The sequence below is a fragment of the Xiphophorus hellerii genome, chromosome 11 (assembly GCF_003331165.1).
Source record: "Xiphophorus hellerii strain 12219 chromosome 11, Xiphophorus_hellerii-4.1, whole genome shotgun sequence".
NCBI classification, from domain to species: domain Eukaryota; kingdom Metazoa; phylum Chordata; class Actinopteri; order Cyprinodontiformes; family Poeciliidae; genus Xiphophorus; species Xiphophorus hellerii.
The window spans coordinates 23,005,625-23,024,359 of NC_045682.1; the positions used below are offsets into that span (position 1 = coordinate 23,005,625).

An 18,735-nucleotide genomic window follows, 5' to 3' on the forward strand; every position below is an offset into this window, starting at 1 on the left:
TGTGAAAACAGAGAGATGACTCATGGTCTGAATGCGTGATACACATCTCTGATTTTTTTGGTCAAAAATGTAAAAAATTCTGTGTCACTTTCCTTCCGCTTAACGCTCATATAGTATTTTGGATAGTAAGTAGTCCATCTTAGCTGCAGAACTTGACAAAGTGTATAGAAGTTTGTAGCTGTCACATCAACAAATAGGTAAAAAGTCAAGGGGAGTGAATACTTCTGCAAGGCACCATCTCTGCTTTGGAAAAATGGGCACAAACACAACACAGAGGAACATTTCACTGTTGGTGCGATCGTTATTGAAGGTGATGAGCAAGCAGAGAGGAGAGCGGGGAGGGTGGAGACAAGAGAGTCACAGGGAGAGGGGATGGGAGTAGAATGAGCACTAAACCGCCTCTTCTTCTCTCTCCAGCACTTCTCCAGGAGAAAATCAGCTTCACTACAGCCCCTGTTAGACAGGGCCATTTGTTTGTGTGTGTCCATTCATAGAGACGACCCACATTCGTCAGTGTCCACTCCAGCTGTAGAGCCTGTCTGCACTGAATGACAGAGAAGGAGACGGGAAGAAACAGGGGAAATCTGTGGGGAGGCAGATCTAGTTTACTCTGCTGCAAGCCTGAAGACAGGATGGATTTCTGCACTAAGTGAGCAAAGAGAAGCTAAACTGCACGTATTAAGGTCTGTAACTTTTTTTTTTATTTTCATGTGTTTTGAAATAATCCAGGTATTAAATGTGAAGTTTACAAACTGCTTAGTGAGAGGAAATATGAGCAAAGAAAGAGGCTAATTTATTATGCAAAAGGGGTTCGCTGGGGTTTCCAAACAAGAGTAGCAGTAGTGTGGTGTTGGATGAGATCAGGGAGAAAATCAGGGAAAATGAACCCTAATGGTTCCCTGAGTTGCTGGATCCAGTAAACAAGGTTAATGTAAGTGAGGGGGAAAATATTCATATATGCATCTTTCCACCAACTTGGGGAAAAGAAGATGCTTTTAATGGGGCAGTGGAAGAGAGAAAAAAGTGGTGATGATTGGGGCAATTGCATCCCTAGAGGGAGAGGAAGAAATGGAAGTGTCCTTTTAGAGTAACGAGAACAAAACAAGGTTTTGTTTGTGTTTAAAATGTTGCATGACTGTGGACTATAATAAACAGAAGGTAAATAGGCTGCTCAAAGACACCGTGGTGGTATCAAACTTAAAGTTGCAGTCACACTCCAAAGCGTAAGGGGTAATTATCAGATATGAGAAGAATGTGTAAAAGTATGTTTTAACAGGAGGATGATACAAAACGCACACGCACATCAAAGCAATACAGCTCATTACCAACACTGGCCACTGACCAAAAAAAAAGAAGAAAAAAAAAAACGTCCAATGCTTGCTATTCAGACAGATCACAGTACCTGACAGTCTGCGTGGGTCTCGGCTCATTTTACCTTGCTGCCGATTATCATAAGCATATAGCAGCTCCTTTCGTCCCAATTTGCGCCTTTTGAAATCTACGTACTTTTATGCCCTGAATATCTGAGAGAATCAGATAACAGCCCCGCTTACAGAGGTGCTCGACCCCTGCTGCGGCTCTGAGTGCATTCAGGTGTGCTACCGGGAGATTGTGTCATTCACATGTTAAAAAAGGGGAAAAAAAGCAATGAATAAACTGCTAAGACTATTGTCTGTAGATCCCATTGAAAATCATCTCTTCTAAACCAGGAGGAGCCCTGTTGGTTCTTTATTGTCAATCCAAATTGGAGAGAAAACCGTTGTTATTTAACAAAAGAAAATGCATTAAGGCGTGTGATGCTGACTGAAGCATCACTTTTCTTTATACTTTGATCATCCCTGCATATCTCCGACCCCTGCGAGGGTTATCTGTGGTATTTGGGGCTGCAGGAGTCGTTTGGAATTCATGAGGTTGAGCCTGAAGTCTGTTTTCAGTTGATCTGGCTCAGAAGATGGGATGCTTAACATGGTTGGAATTCAGTCGACTTTTATCTCCTGCTTTTTAAGATGAATCTGCTATTTGACTTGAAGCTGCAAATCTGCAAGGGAGGGAAAGTTTTTACATTTATTATAGGTGTGTGAACATATGCACTGATTAGGAACCTTCCCAGTATCTCTGCCTTAGGCTCGGTTTTTGTATTTTTATTTTTCAGCCATGCAATGGAAATACAGCATGAGAAAGTATGAACACACTCGATGCACTCAGAGGAAATGGACCAAATGCCGTGACATTTGGCCACATCTAGATCTCGTAAATTATTCATGAATGAAAGATCTAACACCAGGCCTGATCAGACACTGAGAATGGGCACCTCTGGGATGTTTGCAATTCAATAAATATTGGTCAACCCTACAAGCATGGATTGTTACAATTAGAGTAATCTCAAGAGCTACTTTGTGTAGGAGATATGCAAAAGTTTAATTAGAAACATCAGGGAGTCCCAGACAGACCATTTGCCTCTGACTTAACTGTGAGAAATACTACTACTACTACTACTAATAATAATAATAATAATAATAATAATAATAATAATAATAATAAAGCATTAAATGATAAATTAAAAACAGAAATAAGGAGAAATGTCAATAAAAGTGCAAATGTTTGCATTCATTGTGAAACCAATATCAAAAACATCCAAAAGTTTGCACATAGTTTTCTTTAAGGAGAAATTTGATTAAACAAGCTGATGAAAGGCCGAAATGGATTAGTGTGATGGAGGTATAACGTAGAGATAAATTAAGTTTCTTGGCCTGTTTATGTTGAATTTTTTTTACTAATTCTTTGGTCAAGGTGTGGCTAGTGCTAGTCTTTACAAGCTACTTATGCTGTCATCTTAAATGATCACACTCATGTAAAATCAAAACACAACCTGCTGAAATTAAAATTATTGGACAGTGTAACTCACCAGCATTTCTTATTCTATCTTGTGGAAGAGGTTCAGGAAGGTCTGTAAAAAAGAATGATTCTCCTTTTCTTTTTTAAGGATATTCCTGCAGGAAGAATATTAGAACGTTAACTTAAGCTGAATATGTATAAAGCAGTGACATTGAAGAAGATTACACAGAGATGGAGGGAAGAAATGAGAAGTGTACAGAAGACAGATTGAGAAAGTGGAGCGGAGGAAGCTATGCGGCATGAAGTCTCAAGAGGAGTTTTGGCTGAATGTACTTCACTAGAGGATGGGGCTGTTTGAGGAGCCTGAGCAGATGAAAAAGAAGTTTGAGCATTAAGCGTCAGAGCTCACTGTACATACAGGCATACGGGAGACCAAACATGCCAAAGTTTAAATCTACATAACTCCTGGAAGAGATTTTTCAGAGGTAGCCAAGCAAGTTTCATGGACTTGACAGCAGTAAAATAGCTGACAAAAGAAGGCCTTTCTATGAATGAAAAGCAGGAGTACTTTATCAGAGCCCCTGATGGGCTCCAGGCTGGGATATTTAATGCAACAAGAAAAAAATGGAAATCAGAAAGCTGACAACCCGAACTGACTAAAAATATGAGGCGAAAAAAGCTTAACTTTTCTAGTGAAGCAAATAGATTTTCCTTTATGACTTGATTAAGAAGGATTGGAATTCAGGTCACAGAATGTGAAGCCCAGGGATGTTTAATCTAAGGGAATGGTGCTCAATCAACTTATTTATTTCAATAGAGCAGTAGCAGCTTCAGAAGCTTCTGCTCCTGTAGGCAGGCCTTCACAAACTGAAGACACGTTGGTTTTCAAGACGCTGAAAGAGAAGTGCAAGAGCAGCAGAGATCAGAGTCAAAATATATTTTCCTTGTTAGACGTCCTTTCATCTTTTTGAGAGTCAACATTTACCTTCAGCACTGGGTGAAGAAGGACCCGGAAGATGGCTTTGCAAATTTAACTGAAAAAAGATTTAACAAAGGTTAACAGACTCTTAAATATGAGGAATGTTTTTTTTTATTTTCAAGTTGCTCTTTTAGAGAAGATTCTCAGGCTTTGAAAATATTATCAAACCTAAAATGAGTTCTGTGAACAAATAGTTGCCGCATAGCAAAAAGGGATCAAGGTAACTTTGAAAAGAACTAAAAACTGTAATTCTGCTTGCACGCTCTAGATCATGGGTCCAGTCTTTTAGAGCTAACATCGTTCAACTTTTAAATGCATCTTATGTTCCAGCACACCTGAATAAAAAAACGGCTCATTACCAGGCATCTACAGAATCTGGTGACACTCTGAGGAGGTAATTAAGACACTGTTACCACTATCATATCTAGTGCAACCAGTGTATGGGATCAGAGCTACTCCCCGTTTGCATACTTAACCTTCAGGATGACCCACAGTCTGGAGCAGTGAAAGTTGAATTCCTGATTTGCTTTCAGTTTTTTGATCTTTGAGTGTCAAGCTGAAAATTTGCTAACTTGAGTCACCAGTTTCTCAGTTCATCAAGCGCAAACAGATGGATCCTCTTCTTTCTAATTTTACATCTCTGTCTCCAAATAACCCTATTACAACATGCCAAAGTAGTGTATTTGGGTTTTAAAAGGCATTTATGTCTATATTTGGAGACCAAAGGGAGAGTTGCCGAAGGAAAACACACTGGTTAGTCTTCTGTCCAAGTTAGTTCTTTTTTTTTTTGCATTTGATTTTTTCTTGAACTTTCTTTATGGCTTCCTTTCCTGTTTATGTTCAGAAAACTCAACCACATTCTGAAATGAAACAAAAACTCTGACCACATCCAATACAAACTGGAGATGGATTATTCATTTTGACTTATTTTTCTTTCTGTTTTGGCTCATAAAAGACTGATATTTTGCAAGAATAAAAGAAGCCTCCCACTCAAATGGCTTGCTTTGAAAATGGTGCTCAGGGTCACTCAAAATTCTGTTCATCAAATATAATTAACAGGCTTTTTATCATTGTCATCCCATGAGACCCGATTGAAAGACCATATTTCAGCTACTTGCAAAATCTGCTGCTGGAGAAATATTTCATCTGGTATAAAGTATGAAATACGGTATCTACTCAAGAATATTTAAACAAATTATTTAAAATCATATACAAGTTTGTGAAACATACATACACAGACTGTAAAACAGGCTGGTAATTCACATTGGCAAATTTTCACTCAAAAGACTAAAGACAATTAATTAATTTGCAGTCAGTGGCTACACAAAAGTAAATCTTGCAGTGTATTTAAATGCTTCTCTGTGTTTATTTGGAAAAGACTTGAACTTTCACTGCTTCAGACTGTGGGTCATTTTGAAGGTTAAGTATGAAAACAGGGAGTAGTTCTGATCCCTTTCACAGCTTATGCTAGATGTGATAGCAGTACTAGCTTATTAAGAGCTGCAAATTAATCACAAATATTTCCTTCTTTAAGAGTCAGGGCCATGTAGATACAGTATGACAAGCCTCTCTGGTTTGACTAAAAATAGAGATATTTGAAGAGGCAGAGATGCTGTATGCAGTGTTTTCATTAGTTTACAGTAATGATGCCCTGAGAAACCAGCTTGTGACGATAATTGTCTGATTTTCATTTTGATATCCCCTCATCATTGATCGGCAGCTGGGGATTCTTTTTCCAATAAATAAACCAGGTCTCTCTGACAACAAGAATCGTTTTAAAAGGCTTCATTCAGGCTTCATTCAAACACTACTGCTTTAAAACAGCAGTCGAGCGCTTGTGGTAAAGGTTAATTCCGGCCTTTTTTTTTCTTCTTTTTTTTTTTTAAGAGACTCAACATCAATCTTGAGAACGGCATCATAAATGACTATAGCATGCCAAACTCCGATCACATGAGATGAGTGAACACACACTTGAAGCACAGCTGGGGCAATCTACAGGAAACTGCTTGTGAGCACCGACTTTTATTATATATATATATATATATTTATTATATATATATATATATATATATATATATATATATATATATACAGTACAGACCAAAAGTTTGGACGCACCTTTTAATTCAATGAGTTTGCTTTATTTTCATGACTATTGACATTGTAGATTCACACTGAAGGCATCAAAACTATGAATAACACATGTGGAAATATGCACTAAACAAAAAAGTGTAAAACAACTGAAAATACCCCTTATATTCTAGTTTCTTCAAAGTAGCAACCTTTTGCTGTGATTACTGCTTTGCACACACTCTGCATTTTCTTGATGAGCTTCAAGAGGTAGTCACCTGAAATGGTTTTCACTTCATAGGTGTGCCCTGTCAGGTTAATAAGTGGGATTTCTTGCCTTATAAATAGTCATGAAAATAAAGAAAACCCATTGAATTAGAAGGTGTGTCCAAACTTTTGGTCTGTACTGTATATACAGTATATATATATATATATATAATTTTTTTTATATAAAAAATTATAGTCTTTGTGTGTGGCACAAAGACTACTTAAAATGTATTTAGGGGTACTTGTTGAAAGACTTTTAAGGTTATATATAAGTAATGCTATCTGGGACAATTGTGCCAGCTGCTAATATTAAATGCTAATGATAGCTTACAATGCAAATTCAAAATCAAACTGAATAAAATCCTGATTACAGGAACAGGTCTCACAGAAAGAGTGTCATTGCTTTTGCAACTTATGTAAAACAATTAATGATCCCTCATTGCAGAAGTTTGGCTAAAAACATATTAAATGCTGTAAATTCCAACTCTTAAAGCTTTTTGTGAGAAGATCAAAATGTTCCTAAATTGCAGATATTAGAATTTTGTCTCTAATCTCATTGGTGCATTTCTACTTGGGAAACAATATTGTTTAGTTTCTTTTATTGTAGCTGAAACAGAAGAGAGACAAATGACAGCCAGATCGCTCTCTGAGGGTCATACACCTTTAAGAAAAAGAAGACAGCAGTTACCCAGAAGACAGAATAACAACTGAGTCTTGCAGACTGCAGCGAAACACTGATCTTCTGTCTGATGCAAGGTTGCTCTTCAAGGAGCAATTTAACTCCCATCTTCACTCAAGCGCTCACTCCTTCCTTGAAATTCAGGAATAGAGAGCAGGTTATGTCACAGATTTGATTTATACATTTGAAGGCGATACACAGTAGAGAAGAAAAAAATCTAAAAATGATTAAGCTTTTTCCTCAGTGTCCTCATGTACCCTACCTTACAGTTCCTGCTTTTCCTTGGGAAATTAAAACCAGCGGTATTTACGGTGCGTAGGCAGGCGTGTGAATGCACGTCTAACCTCTTCAGCCTCTCTGGGACTGTACGGCTTGCCCTCTTAAAGTAGATTAGCTTGAAAAAGAACCGTGCGTACGTCGTTGCCTGGATACAAAAAGCATCATTAGGCACAATTATCAGCCACTTCAGTGCACAATAAACAAGCTTCATCACTGATTTGACAACAACGCATCATGTAGGACCTCAGTGTATACAGAGCAGCAAAGAGGGGTGTGGAAAGAAGGTGAGGGCAAAGGTTGAGACCTTGGAAAGGTATCAAAGGAGACCCTTTGATAAAGAAATTATAGGATATACTTCAAAAGTAGATGGATAAATCCTTTTATGAACAAAATGTCACATTCTGTTTGTGAGGTTTCTGTAAATTATGAGAAACAAACTATGCAAACAAATGATTGGCCCAGTTTGATTATGGGGAGCATTTGATAAAGAAAACAAGAGTATGGACAAAAGAGCGCCCAGTCGAAAAAAGAAACAAGGCAACCCAACTCATCCATCCTCATTATGCTGTGTGCCTGCCTGAAGCTACTTTGGGCTTCAAATTAAAGAGAGTAGAGTTCTTGTCAAATACACGACCCAGAGAGAAATAGATGAAAGGAACTGAAAAAAGTCTAAAATAAAACAGTTTGGGGACAGGGAGGATCACTTAAGCTTCCTGCAAGTTTTCTTCCACATGAAGCTGGTGATGTTCACAGAAAAGTTCCATAATCTCCTATAAGTGTATTCAAAAGACTTCATAATCCATTTGATGAAATTGTCAAACTCGGGGGAGCGACAATAATAGATGATATGACTCTGTGCAAAATTTAACTTAAAAGGACCAATAATAATATAACGTAGCTGGTAGTTGGGTATTTTTTATGGATTCGCTCTTGCACATCTTTTCACCTTCTGTCTAAAGCACAGGGTTTTAACTACTGTCTCGTTTGGTTGGAAAGAGTAGGTTGTATCACAGTTACTCAGCTTATTGTTTCAGGTGGATCCACTCATCACAAAACATACAAATGTGTAAACATGGTGTTTTGTTTTCAATGAGAAATACATTTCTATATCAAATCAAGGTTTACTTCTTTGTAATCTTGCTTAAAATAAATGTTAATTTCACTGTAGTCACATAATGCCCTACAGCATATTTTAGAAAAGCAAATGGGTAAATAATTTGGGAACATTTATTCACATTTAAAAAGCACTTTTACACAGTGGTACTTCACTTAACAATTCCAGTAAAATAGATTTAACTGAGTCCCATTAAAATAATATTTTATATTTTTAATGTTAATGAAAATGTTTAAAATGTAAGACCTGCTTTGAGGAGGAGCTTTGGGTAAACAGGCAGTGCTTTGTGAGAGCAAATATTCAGTGACTCTGTAAACTGTGAGCTCCTACGTTTATCTGGGTATTTCGCTGACAACTCTGCTATGAAATTATCTCTTGCCTTCTGATTGTATCCTGCTTCTCTCACTCAAACTTCCTCTGCCTGTTGGTTTTATTTGCAAGGTAGGGATTGTCTTCTCTACTTCCTGATTATTTTACTTTTTGACTAACTAAAGGTGCCAGTCCCTTGGTAACAATTCCAACGAATAGAAGGATTTTGTGAGACTCGGGTGAACTTGTTTGAGTTACAAAGTTCCCTCCAAGTTACCTACTTAAGCTAATTCAACAATGACAACTGCTGACACTTATGCATGTGAACATGACCTTTACATGCAGTATTGTACTGCAGTATAACAATATTGACTTAACCTAATATTCCATTGTGCTAATAGTGGAAGTCATAGTTACATTGTTGTCTATCTCATTGCTTAAATTCCTCAGGACTGTTGGCACTTTACCATTTTCGTAGAAATCCTTCTTTTTTTCACATAGAGAACATTAGAGAATTTTATAAAATACAGGTATCACAATGTATCATGTGTTATTAATGCAATTTAGAAAAGAAAATGTTACAGTTAAACCTAATCAATGGGTATTTGGACTCCAGATTGACTCAACAGCTCATTTCAACAGACCAGTTGGGAACCCTGTGTATGTCATAAATGGAAATGTGTCTGAGAAATTCAGGAATTATTTGTGCAGTCTTATATAAACATTCATTAACATAACATGTTCCAAAAATAACCTTTTGAAAGGTTATAAAGTCTTGTATTATGCGTGTTGAGAAGTTCAAGCTCACACCAACTCCTATGACCAATGTACTGAAAGTTACTTTGCAATACTAATGTAATCAACATGATTTGAATATATATTCCTCAAAGTAAATAGAGAGCGAGTAACGTGTCGATGCGTGTAATTATCACCCACCTGCAATTAATGATGCTGATTGCTAATGCTTCTAGTAAATAACCAGATTTGTATCTTGCATGTTAGTCCAGAACTTAATCTAGTTTCTGATTTAAACACAAATTTAAACGTCTGATTATGAATTTTCCAGTGTCATTCTCCCAACTCAGAGCATCGATATTTATAAAAACAATTGGTAACAACTCTAGCCATCAGAAATTGGAAACCTTTCTAAAATGCATTTAGTGTTTGATAGTGTTTTTTTTTTCTATTTGCTACCTTTCCCTTCTGCACATAAATATTGAAAATGCACTGTTAATGGGGGCCCACACATGCAGTTAATGTAGTTCAAACGGCTTGTGGAGAGCAAAAATATATTTCACCACTCTCTGCTGAATATCATGCAAGTGGCCAGGAATGGAGGCTATATGGGCCATGCTGAAAATGAATAATGAAATGGAGAGAGAGAGAGGAAAATAAAGGGGGGGGGGGGGGGACTTAGCTGACAGATAAGAGCAAAGTGGACGCACACACCAGTGCAAGATGAAAAGTGTGTGCTGACCTTTTGCTTTCATTCTTGTCATGGTCATTTATTCCTCCCTTTGAAGTGTCTCTCTCCTCCCTGTCATAGATCAAGTCAAGACACAAGAACGCCGTGAACCAAATACAAATCAGCCTCTCTCTCCTCTAACAGACGTCTCCTTGGTCCTCACACTCGGTTCTGAGCAGTGATTTGTGATGGAACATTACGAGCAGTATTAATACACAGAGGAGGAAGGTTGCCGCTCGGATGTCATTGTGAAAGCTGATTATGAGGGTTTAATTTCATCAGATAATGCCTTCATTTATGAGGAGACATTGCTGGAGGCAAGAGGTCTGACAGGCTTTCAATGTTACAAGCACTCCCCCTGCTGTTCATTAAAATAGTGGGGGAAGAATGTTCTTAACTGAAGTAGGTGTCATTTACCTATATGGTTGAAAGAAGTTATTCATTTTAGTTTGTACTGTATGTAGACAGGTGTTATGTGTTTTTGATCTTTAACCATGTTCTTTTTAAAATACATAGTTTTATACTAAGCATAGACGTTCACATTGTTTTTCACATGAAATAAAAATGCGGAAATTGTATTAATTTGAATAATTTTCTGCGTGAAATGTGTTTTTTCATCAGCAATAATTTAATATGATACCTTGCATAACTTTTTCACACTTCAACTTAGGACAATTACAAATTCCTATGAATATTAATGAGATTTTAAGTGATTAAACAATGCATAGATCTGGCTAATTTCTAATTAGATGGCAAAGGATATATGACATCCTAAAGGTTTTGCAAATAATCTGAACAGTTTACATCTTTGCACATCAAGAAACTAAAATGTTCTCTCTTTTTTTTCTGCAAGATAGCTCAAGCTGTGTTAAACTGAGTGAAGTGTATGTGACCCACATTTTCAGCTGGGTTTAGGTTGTTGTCCTGCCAGGTGAATCTCTGATAGTGTCAAGTCTTTCACAGTACATTCATATTATATCTCAGCAGACTTCATAAACCTGCTTATGAAAAGCATCCTCAACTCATGATGTTACCACAGTTCTTCATAGTGGGCTGTGGATTGTCAGATGTTTTGCATCCATCCACTAATTTTCTATGCCTACTTATTTTTGCACAGCTAATAGTTGTTTTGTCAACAAATACTCAGTTTCATCAGTTTTCCTGAATTTCATCTCATGTTACCTCAGGCTTGAAGGAAAATATTTAAAAAAAAATTTTTTTGTGTATTGTAAATTCTGAAGTGAAGGAGAAATCTGGGTATGCCTTTCATATAAGTAAAGGCTAATTGGAAGTTAGACAAGAATATTAGTGAAAGCTCTTTTGTCAGTAATATCAGACATTGTGAAAAAGAAAGCCTCAAGGTCATTTAAATAATTAATGCTGGACTCAAAAGAGTCCAGCATTAATTATGCTTGGCAATAAAAATCATCTTTCTTTCTTTTCCTCCATGTCATAATGTCAGCCAGAATGTCGGGAATGGACGTCCTGCTGGTGGACAACAACAAGACCGGAGTCACCCCGATAGACAATGGGACTTTTCTGCGTTTCTCCCCGACGTCCGCCTCCACGTCGGCGGCTGCATCGTCCCCAGGAGGTCGCCAGGGCAACGTCTATGTCTACGTGTGGCTCTTCCTCGGGCTGCTGGTGTTCCTGCTGACGCTGCTCATCATCTCCCTCCACAGGCTGAAGAACATCATCTCATCATCTTCCTCGGTACCCGACTGCAGCAGCGAGGGAGGGAGCTCCTTCACCAACATGGAGATCTGCAGCATCTCCTCTCAGAGGTCCACCATCTCTGTGCTCTCCACCTGAGCAAGCTTGCAGCGTGCAGACTCGTGTATAAATGCGCCGTTTTCTCTTTACAGGCTGAGGATGCATGCAAAACAAACAAATAAACCAACAAGAAAAACTCCACAAGACCAGCTGATGGAATAAGAATATCCTCCCATGCATGAATATTTTAATCCTGGCGGTTCAGTGACACTGATGTCTATATGCAATCTGCATAGCTACCACAGAGGTTACAAGGTATAAAAGTCAACATATCCTGCTCAACCTGACTTGAACAAAAAATGAACCTGGTGAATACTTTCCCATTGCAGGGAAAACACAAAGTGAAAGACAATTATCCTTTTGTGTTGACTTTTTCTGTCTTTAGAAGCTTTGTAAATCATATCCTGATATCTGTAGATTACGCTGCAAAACCCAGCATTCTGAAATATTAAATATCTGAACTTTGTAAACATGAGTGTGCATCTGTGGCAAATACTTTGAATTCACACTAAGGAAACATATCACCCAGTAGCCAGTAGTGTGAAGACAGGAGGCTACACAGAGGAGAACATTTACAGAACAGAACAAGTCAAAAGTAGCAAAAACTACAGGATGAATTTCTGGCCTTGATAGGCAGATCTGCCTGCGATACCTCCTGCCTCCTGTCAGCTCCCGTAGAGCCTGACGCCAGTCTGCAACGAACCTGAAGCACAAGGTTTCTCTCCAGCTGTCAACTCTTATCCGTACTCCAGGATGACAACCCGGCAAAGGTTGTTTCCCCTGTTCAGCAAGTCAAAGTACTGTTTGGCTAGTTTGGCACAGTTGAAAAGAAAAAAGAGAGACACGGTTCTAGTTGAGGATGGTGGAAATATAAAGCATTTGAGAACTAGAGTTGAAGTGGATAGGTGGGATCTGGATGACCAGATAAACATGGCTAATCTTAAGCCTGGTTTTGAAAGAAAAAAACATGAGAATCACAGCAGCACTCAGGTAAATGTGTAGAAATCTTTACAAGATATTTCAAACTTTTGAATGAGATCATACAGAGCCAAAACACCACAGCTCTTCAACTGTACTTTACGCTGCGCATGAAGTAGGCACATATTTAATCTTTTCGCCAATCCCATCTGTAATGTTTGTTTAAAAGAATCTTTTGTTGTGCAATTTTCCCACCAATTTTTTTTTAGGTTTTAACTGAATTTATATAGGAAAAAACAGACTAAAATAAGAAATAGTGATAGAAACACAAGATAAACTTGTTTTTCACTGTTCTAGTTATTTTAAGTTTATCAATTAATGCTTGAAATGTCATCATGAACAAGTGAGTAGTTGTTTTTCAGTACCCATTGCTTGAATAGTAAATATCAACCCAGATTCTCTTGTGTTTCTTATTTAGAGTTATATTTAAACCTCAATGAAGCAGGAAGTCAAGGAGTACCACATTTAAATCAATTAGTGCCTACAATACTAATTAGAAGCTTTGTAAATCATATCCTGATTAATTTACAAATCAGAATATGATTTGTCCTGATCAAATCATATCCAAAAATTGTTTAATTGAAATTTTTAAATTTTAAAAAAATAAATAAAATACTGTTGGTCACCTCCACACCCACAAACTTAACTTGGATTTTTCAATTTTATAATAATTATGCTACTGCAATAAAACACCACTTCTTTTAGGATTTTTACACAACGACATGGAATCCAATAATCAGCAACTGTTCTGTATCTTGAAGGTACAACACAGTATTTTCATACAACTGGAACTCATTTCTCATTTCAAGGAAATTAGAAGACATACAGACAGACAATATGCTAGATTAAAAGTCCAGACCTCAAATTCTTTGCATATTTTATTTTTCTTATGATTTTTTTTCCCAACTCACACATGTCATATTTTACATCTTTGCAATAAAACATGAATACAATAGTTTTTTTACGGTTTCATAGATCCAAAAATATTTAAGCTTTTTTTTTTTTGTTTTGGATACGTAAGTTTGAACCTGTCAATAGGAGTATGTGCATGTGCGCGTTTGATCATGATGGCTTCACACATACAGTACGTGTCACACGCCGTCCTCTCTCCTCCCCCCGCCCGCCGTCTTCTCTATCAGCTACAGAATCATGATATTGCTTACAACTGTGAGGTTGTAAAACTGAAGAATCACTCATGAGCTCAACGGTTTTTAAATACAAACATCAATGCACAAATAATCCCCGAAGGAAGAAAAATTAAATAAAAAGTGGAGCCGAAGGCAGCCGACCAGAAAGAACCAAGCTAATAAATAATGATATGTGATTGGTGCAAAGTGCAGATACAAAACAAACTAGTTGATTCTCTTTTTCTTCCTTTTTTTTCTTAAAATAATCAACAAATGTGGGTATGTGAAGGTTTCCTTTGCACTTTCGGTCCCATTCAGCCCAGTAAGTCTCCTGCCAAGCTTGAATCAAGACTGTATGTACATATTTGACAAAACAATCACCAAATATACAAAGGAAATCATGTCGGTCTCATATTTGTCATCTTCAGTGGCACGGAAAAAGAGCTCTTTGTCATAACTGTCTCCAGCAAAAATGAACAAAAAGGGAAAAATAAATCACCATCCTTGATACCACCATTTTTACCATCAGTCTTGTCGACATTATAATAATTATTACACAGTATTTTACATACAGCCAGTCATTAATAAATTAAAGGTGAGAAGCGCAGTTTGTGTAGTGAAAGAACAAGTGCAACTCTGAAGGAAGAAGAGCCTTATTTACATAAAATCTGATTTGGGGTTTAAAAAAAACGTAGGCAATTAAAATTAAACGAGATAAAAACTAAATCAACACTCTGTGTAATTTTTCAGCGGAAAATTTAATATCAAGCCAATTTCACCGGCTTCTGGACAACAGGTACAGGCTGGTGCGTTAGTTTAGAGACAAGAAAAGAATTTGAATTTATAGTTCACCCAAATAATAAACAAATACAACTCAGAGACGTCAGAAATCAAACAAGAAAAAAAAAAACAAAAGGAAAAAAAGACTTGAGTATGTGTGATGGTTTAAACGTACCAGGAACAGTGAAATCGATCTGTCCCGTGAGGATCGACATCTGCTTCACTGGCTCTCTGCTCCTATGTTGCAGTCACTGTGTTGTATTATTGAAGCAGATTTCAGTGCGTATCTTCTTATTATGCGTCTGTGGTTACACACGTGTGCACATAGGAGACCATTCCCACTAGCGCAGTCGCATCCTCAATACAAGGGAATAGAGCCTATAGGTCTGAAACTAAATTTTCCTTTGTCTCGGTACCTGTGGTTTCCCCCCTTCGTGTTGCTGAGGCACGGCAGCGATGCAGAACTCCTTCCCTCGTCCAACTCAAGCCGTCCGCCTCAGTACCTGTTCTGGTGTTCGTAGTGCCAGCGGTTGAAGTCGATGTTGAACGCCACGATGCTCCCAGAGGCCATGCCGGTGATTAAAGTCCTGTGGGGCAGAAAACATGGGAGAAAGACGTCTGCAACATCAACGGGACTCATTTTCACAGGAAATAGGAGGCATTTGTGTATTACACAATAAATAATCAGAGTTGTGAAAAAGTATTTTCCATTCTTACAGTTTTCTTCTGTTCTCACTTTTATGTCACATTTAACTTTACTACCTTAAAGTTAAATTTTTCACTTTTTAAATAATTTTGTAAATAAATATACTTTATCAAGGACAAAATTATTATCCAAACTAACCTGGTCCCTTATGGAAAGATTAACACCCTTTGTTTATAACAAAAGTCAAGTTCAATCTTAATAGCCACACCAAGTACAGATTACTACCAGACCTTCAGAATCAAGAAATAGCTATTAGTTTGAAAATACTAATAGCAATTGTAATACTTTGTTTTTACAAAAGTGAGAGTTAGTGGAGAAAATATGGAAGTGACTGGCTTCTACAAGTTAACAGTTATTTGCTGTAATCTTTCCATTCTGCTCTTCACCAGAAAACTCTGACGGCCAAAGTCCAGATCTTAAGCTCATCTGCCCTTGGGTTACATAGCAGGATAACAAACTCAAGCAAACTGAGAAATCCACCTATGAACGATCGAGGTAAACAACAGCCATGAATTTGAGCAATTTTCTAAGTAAAACTCCACAGCGATGTTAAAAGACTCATCACGGCAAGGGTGAAATAACTGCCAAGGGTGAAATAACTGGCTAATAGTTTTAAGGCAGTGTGTTTCTCTCTTTATGGAATGGGATGATCTTTATGAGAATCATTTGTCTCTCAAGCTCAGCTGGTCAGACTTCACGGCTCCGTTTGAACTAAGCCTGCTTTTTCCTGCATTTCTGTGTACCTCTGGTCATGCGAGAGGTCCATGGCCCGGATGCCGGCGTCACAGCCTGGATAGATGTAAAGCTGTTTGAAGTCACAGGCCTGCCACACCTCCACCACTCCGTTGTCCCCTCCAGTCACCAGGTTCTGCCCGTCACTGCTCAACAAAATGGCCTGAGGAGAGGTGCGAGAGGTTAAACAAGGTTCGATGTGCGGATGAACAACTACATCCCGTTTACGTCAATGGCAGCCTTACTCGAGAGGAATCGTTGACTTCCATTTGCGCCAGCAGTTTGCCATTTATGCTGAAGTTGCAGAAACGACCTCTCTCGTAATAAATGATGCAGTGTCCCTCGCTGGACACGGAGATGAGACGAGGCCGCATGCAAAGCTCCGGACCCTCCAGGGCCCTCAACAGGTCGCCTGTGATGGTGTGGACCAGGCATGGGCCCTCTGGGGAGTGACAAAAAAAGTAACTTAGTAATGTCAAATTATTTAGAGATAACCATATGGGCCGCATTAAGATTATAAATGTTCTGGAGGGCCAGTTAAGCCAGAATGTATTGATGAAACCCATTAGCAAACTGCTCAAACAATAATAAATAGCAGTCCGTGCATTCAATAAGACCCTATTAAAATTAAATGATATTTAAAAATTTTTAATTTTGATCAGTCCCTCCAGGGTTTCATGATTGCTTTTGTGATTTTTTTTTTTTGTAATCAAAATCACAGATTTTGCAGTGCTAATTTAGGTAAATTTGCAAGTAATTTTGCAATATTTACACTTAAATGCGACTTTTTGTTACTCGCCGTATTGATTGTGAACTATAAAGTGTCATCAAATAAGACTGAGGCAGCAGTGTAGTAAAGATAAAACATAGTGTTACTTGCAGGTGGGAGTTAGCAGTAACTTAAACCCAATGTTTTTGTCCCTTTTTGGTAAAAAAATTAAAAATAAATGAAATTGCACAAACCGACAATTCTGGATTATTATGAAAAAATGCAGAGACCAGCTGACTTTGAGTGAATTTAAATGATCATGGAATTCTGAAAAACTGGAGGGACTGATTGAAGTAATCTGGTGTCTGCAGTCTAGAGGGCCACATAAAAAGCTATGGCGAGCCAGATTTGGCACCCTAGCCACAAGTTTGACACATGATTTAGAGTGTTTGCTTGATTTCAGATGAATATATAAATGTCACAAACCTTTGGCTCCACTAATAACCAGTCCCAGCTCCGCACAGACAGAAACACACACCACTTCATGGTCATGTCCCGTCAGCACCGCCCTGGGAGCCGGGTAGTCACCTGGAGAAAACGCATTATCACAAAAGCCAAGCTCTTAAACTCTTCACATCCTCAGAATAACTCACAACAACCATCTCCCTATGACCTCACTCACTGTTATTAGGGTTATCTCCTATAATATGATGTCGTCCACTCCAGTACCACAGAAGAAGAGTAGCGTCTCTGGAGCCAGACACGATGTAGCAGTCTCCTCCGATGTAGGACTCTGACCGGGCCAGGCATGTCACCACGTCCCAGTGGCCAAAAACAATCTGGGTTAGTTTTCCTGCAGAGAGGAAGAGGGAGGACACTGTATTCAGTGCGCCTTCTCTGCTAACACGATGGAAGGTCACGGCAGCTTAACTCCGGGATAAAAATAAACCATGGTAGAATGAGAAACAAGCAGGTTGAATGAGCAAATTTTTTTCTAAATCCTTTCTATCTGTAAGAAACAAGCTTTACAAGCTAAGTAAAACAAAACATGTTTGTTAAATATCCACACCACCAACCAGTTTCAGTCGAGTAAACTCGGAAGCTCTTGTCCCAAAAGCCACAGACTAGGATGTAGCGGTTGTCGGCGGTTACCACAAAGCAGTGGGTGTTAATCTGGATACTCTGGTCCACCAGGTCAGTGATCTGTCGCTTGTTCACACCTGAATTGTTCGCTGCATGGAAGAACAGGCACGTTAACAATGCAAAAAGGAAGACAGTACAGCATGGTTTTGTAATTAGCCATGTTATAAATGTGATTTTTACACATCTGCAAACATACAGTTTAGTCTTGAGCATATGCTAGCATTATTCTTAACACCATTAAGATGTTAAAGTAAAAAAAAAGGATGTGTAATTTTTTTTTCCAAAATTTCAACCTTATGTTTGCACATAATTGTTGTTTTCAGCAACAAAACGACCCAAATTATTGCACACCTTAATGATACTGACAAAATAAACATACCTTCAGCATTTAAAAGAAATTATACGTTTTTAAGTTGATCACACTGTCAGAGAAGCTAGCCACTTGAAAATGGGAAACACAAAGGAACATAGAAATGGCAAAAAGGAGATGTTTGTTGTTCCTTAATAAATCAGGAATAACTGCTCAACTACACTTGCTCATATCATCCTTTAGAGTTGATATACCAAAATCATATAGTGGTATACTGATACAGTGCATCTGTCCTCTTAAAACCGCTATACAAATGTTTGTCCACTGACCTATGAGAGGATCCATTTCTATGGGTAGATGATGAGCCTGTTCTAGAGAGTATCCTGGAGCACCACGGAGGCCTGATTGGACAGATATTACAGTCACATCTCTGTATGAGGGATTTTTGTCAAGACAAAATAAAGTTCCTGCATCGCTCAC

At 38.1% G+C, this 18,735-nt stretch overlaps 2 protein-coding genes across 21 annotated transcripts in view; one reads left to right on the top strand and one right to left on the bottom strand.

The window, feature by feature from the left end:
* The first annotated feature begins 359 nt into the window (after window positions 1-359).
* On the top strand, window positions 360-12,245 carry sertm1 (serine rich and transmembrane domain containing 1). Of its 5 annotated transcripts, XM_032576126.1 has the most exons (5): window positions 360-683; window positions 5,702-5,822; window positions 11,460-11,591; window positions 11,680-11,781; window positions 11,863-12,245. In XM_032576126.1, exons 2-5 carry the CDS (start codon window positions 5,770-5,772, stop codon window positions 11,930-11,932), a joined length of 357 nt encoding a protein of 118 aa, XP_032432017.1. In that variant the 5' UTR covers window positions 360-683; window positions 5,702-5,769; the 3' UTR covers window positions 11,933-12,245. The 5 variants fall into 5 exon arrangements, with proteins under 5 accessions (XP_032432017.1, XP_032432015.1, XP_032432016.1 ...); XM_032576124.1 differs by having other exon boundaries at window positions 370-683; window positions 11,460-11,781; XM_032576125.1 differs by lacking the exon at window positions 5,702-5,822 and having other exon boundaries at window positions 370-683; window positions 11,464-11,781.
* A 1,496-nt stretch (window positions 12,246-13,741) lies between these two features.
* Window positions 13,742-18,735, bottom strand: part of nbeaa (neurobeachin a) — a 106,763-nt gene continuing 101,769 nt past the window's right edge. For all 16 annotated transcript variants that reach the window (XM_032576122.1, XM_032576121.1, XM_032576120.1 and 13 more), the window contains 7 exons: window positions 18,585-18,656; window positions 17,879-18,034; window positions 17,485-17,655; window positions 17,289-17,390; window positions 16,339-16,535; window positions 16,105-16,256; window positions 13,742-15,242 (listed from right to left, as the gene is read on the bottom strand). In XM_032576122.1, coding sequence (XP_032432013.1) covers window positions 15,152-15,242; window positions 16,105-16,256; window positions 16,339-16,535; window positions 17,289-17,390; window positions 17,485-17,655; window positions 17,879-18,034; window positions 18,585-18,656 — 941 coding nt within the window. In that variant the 3' untranslated portion in view covers window positions 13,742-15,151. The remainder of the gene's footprint in view (window positions 15,243-16,104; window positions 16,257-16,338; window positions 16,536-17,288; window positions 17,391-17,484; window positions 17,656-17,878; window positions 18,035-18,584; window positions 18,657-18,735) is intronic.

What these genes read in the sequence shown, in the direction of transcription:
- sertm1 (XM_032576124.1), top strand. Translation starts at nt 11,465, where the DNA reads ATGTCGGGAATGGACGTCCTGCTGGTGGACAACAACAAGACCGGAGTC. An exon ending in TGCAGCATCTCCTCTCAGAG is followed by an intron (nt 11,782 to 11,862) that starts GTCCACCATCTC and finishes TTCTCTTTACAG; the next exon opens with GCTGAGGATGCATGCAAAAC.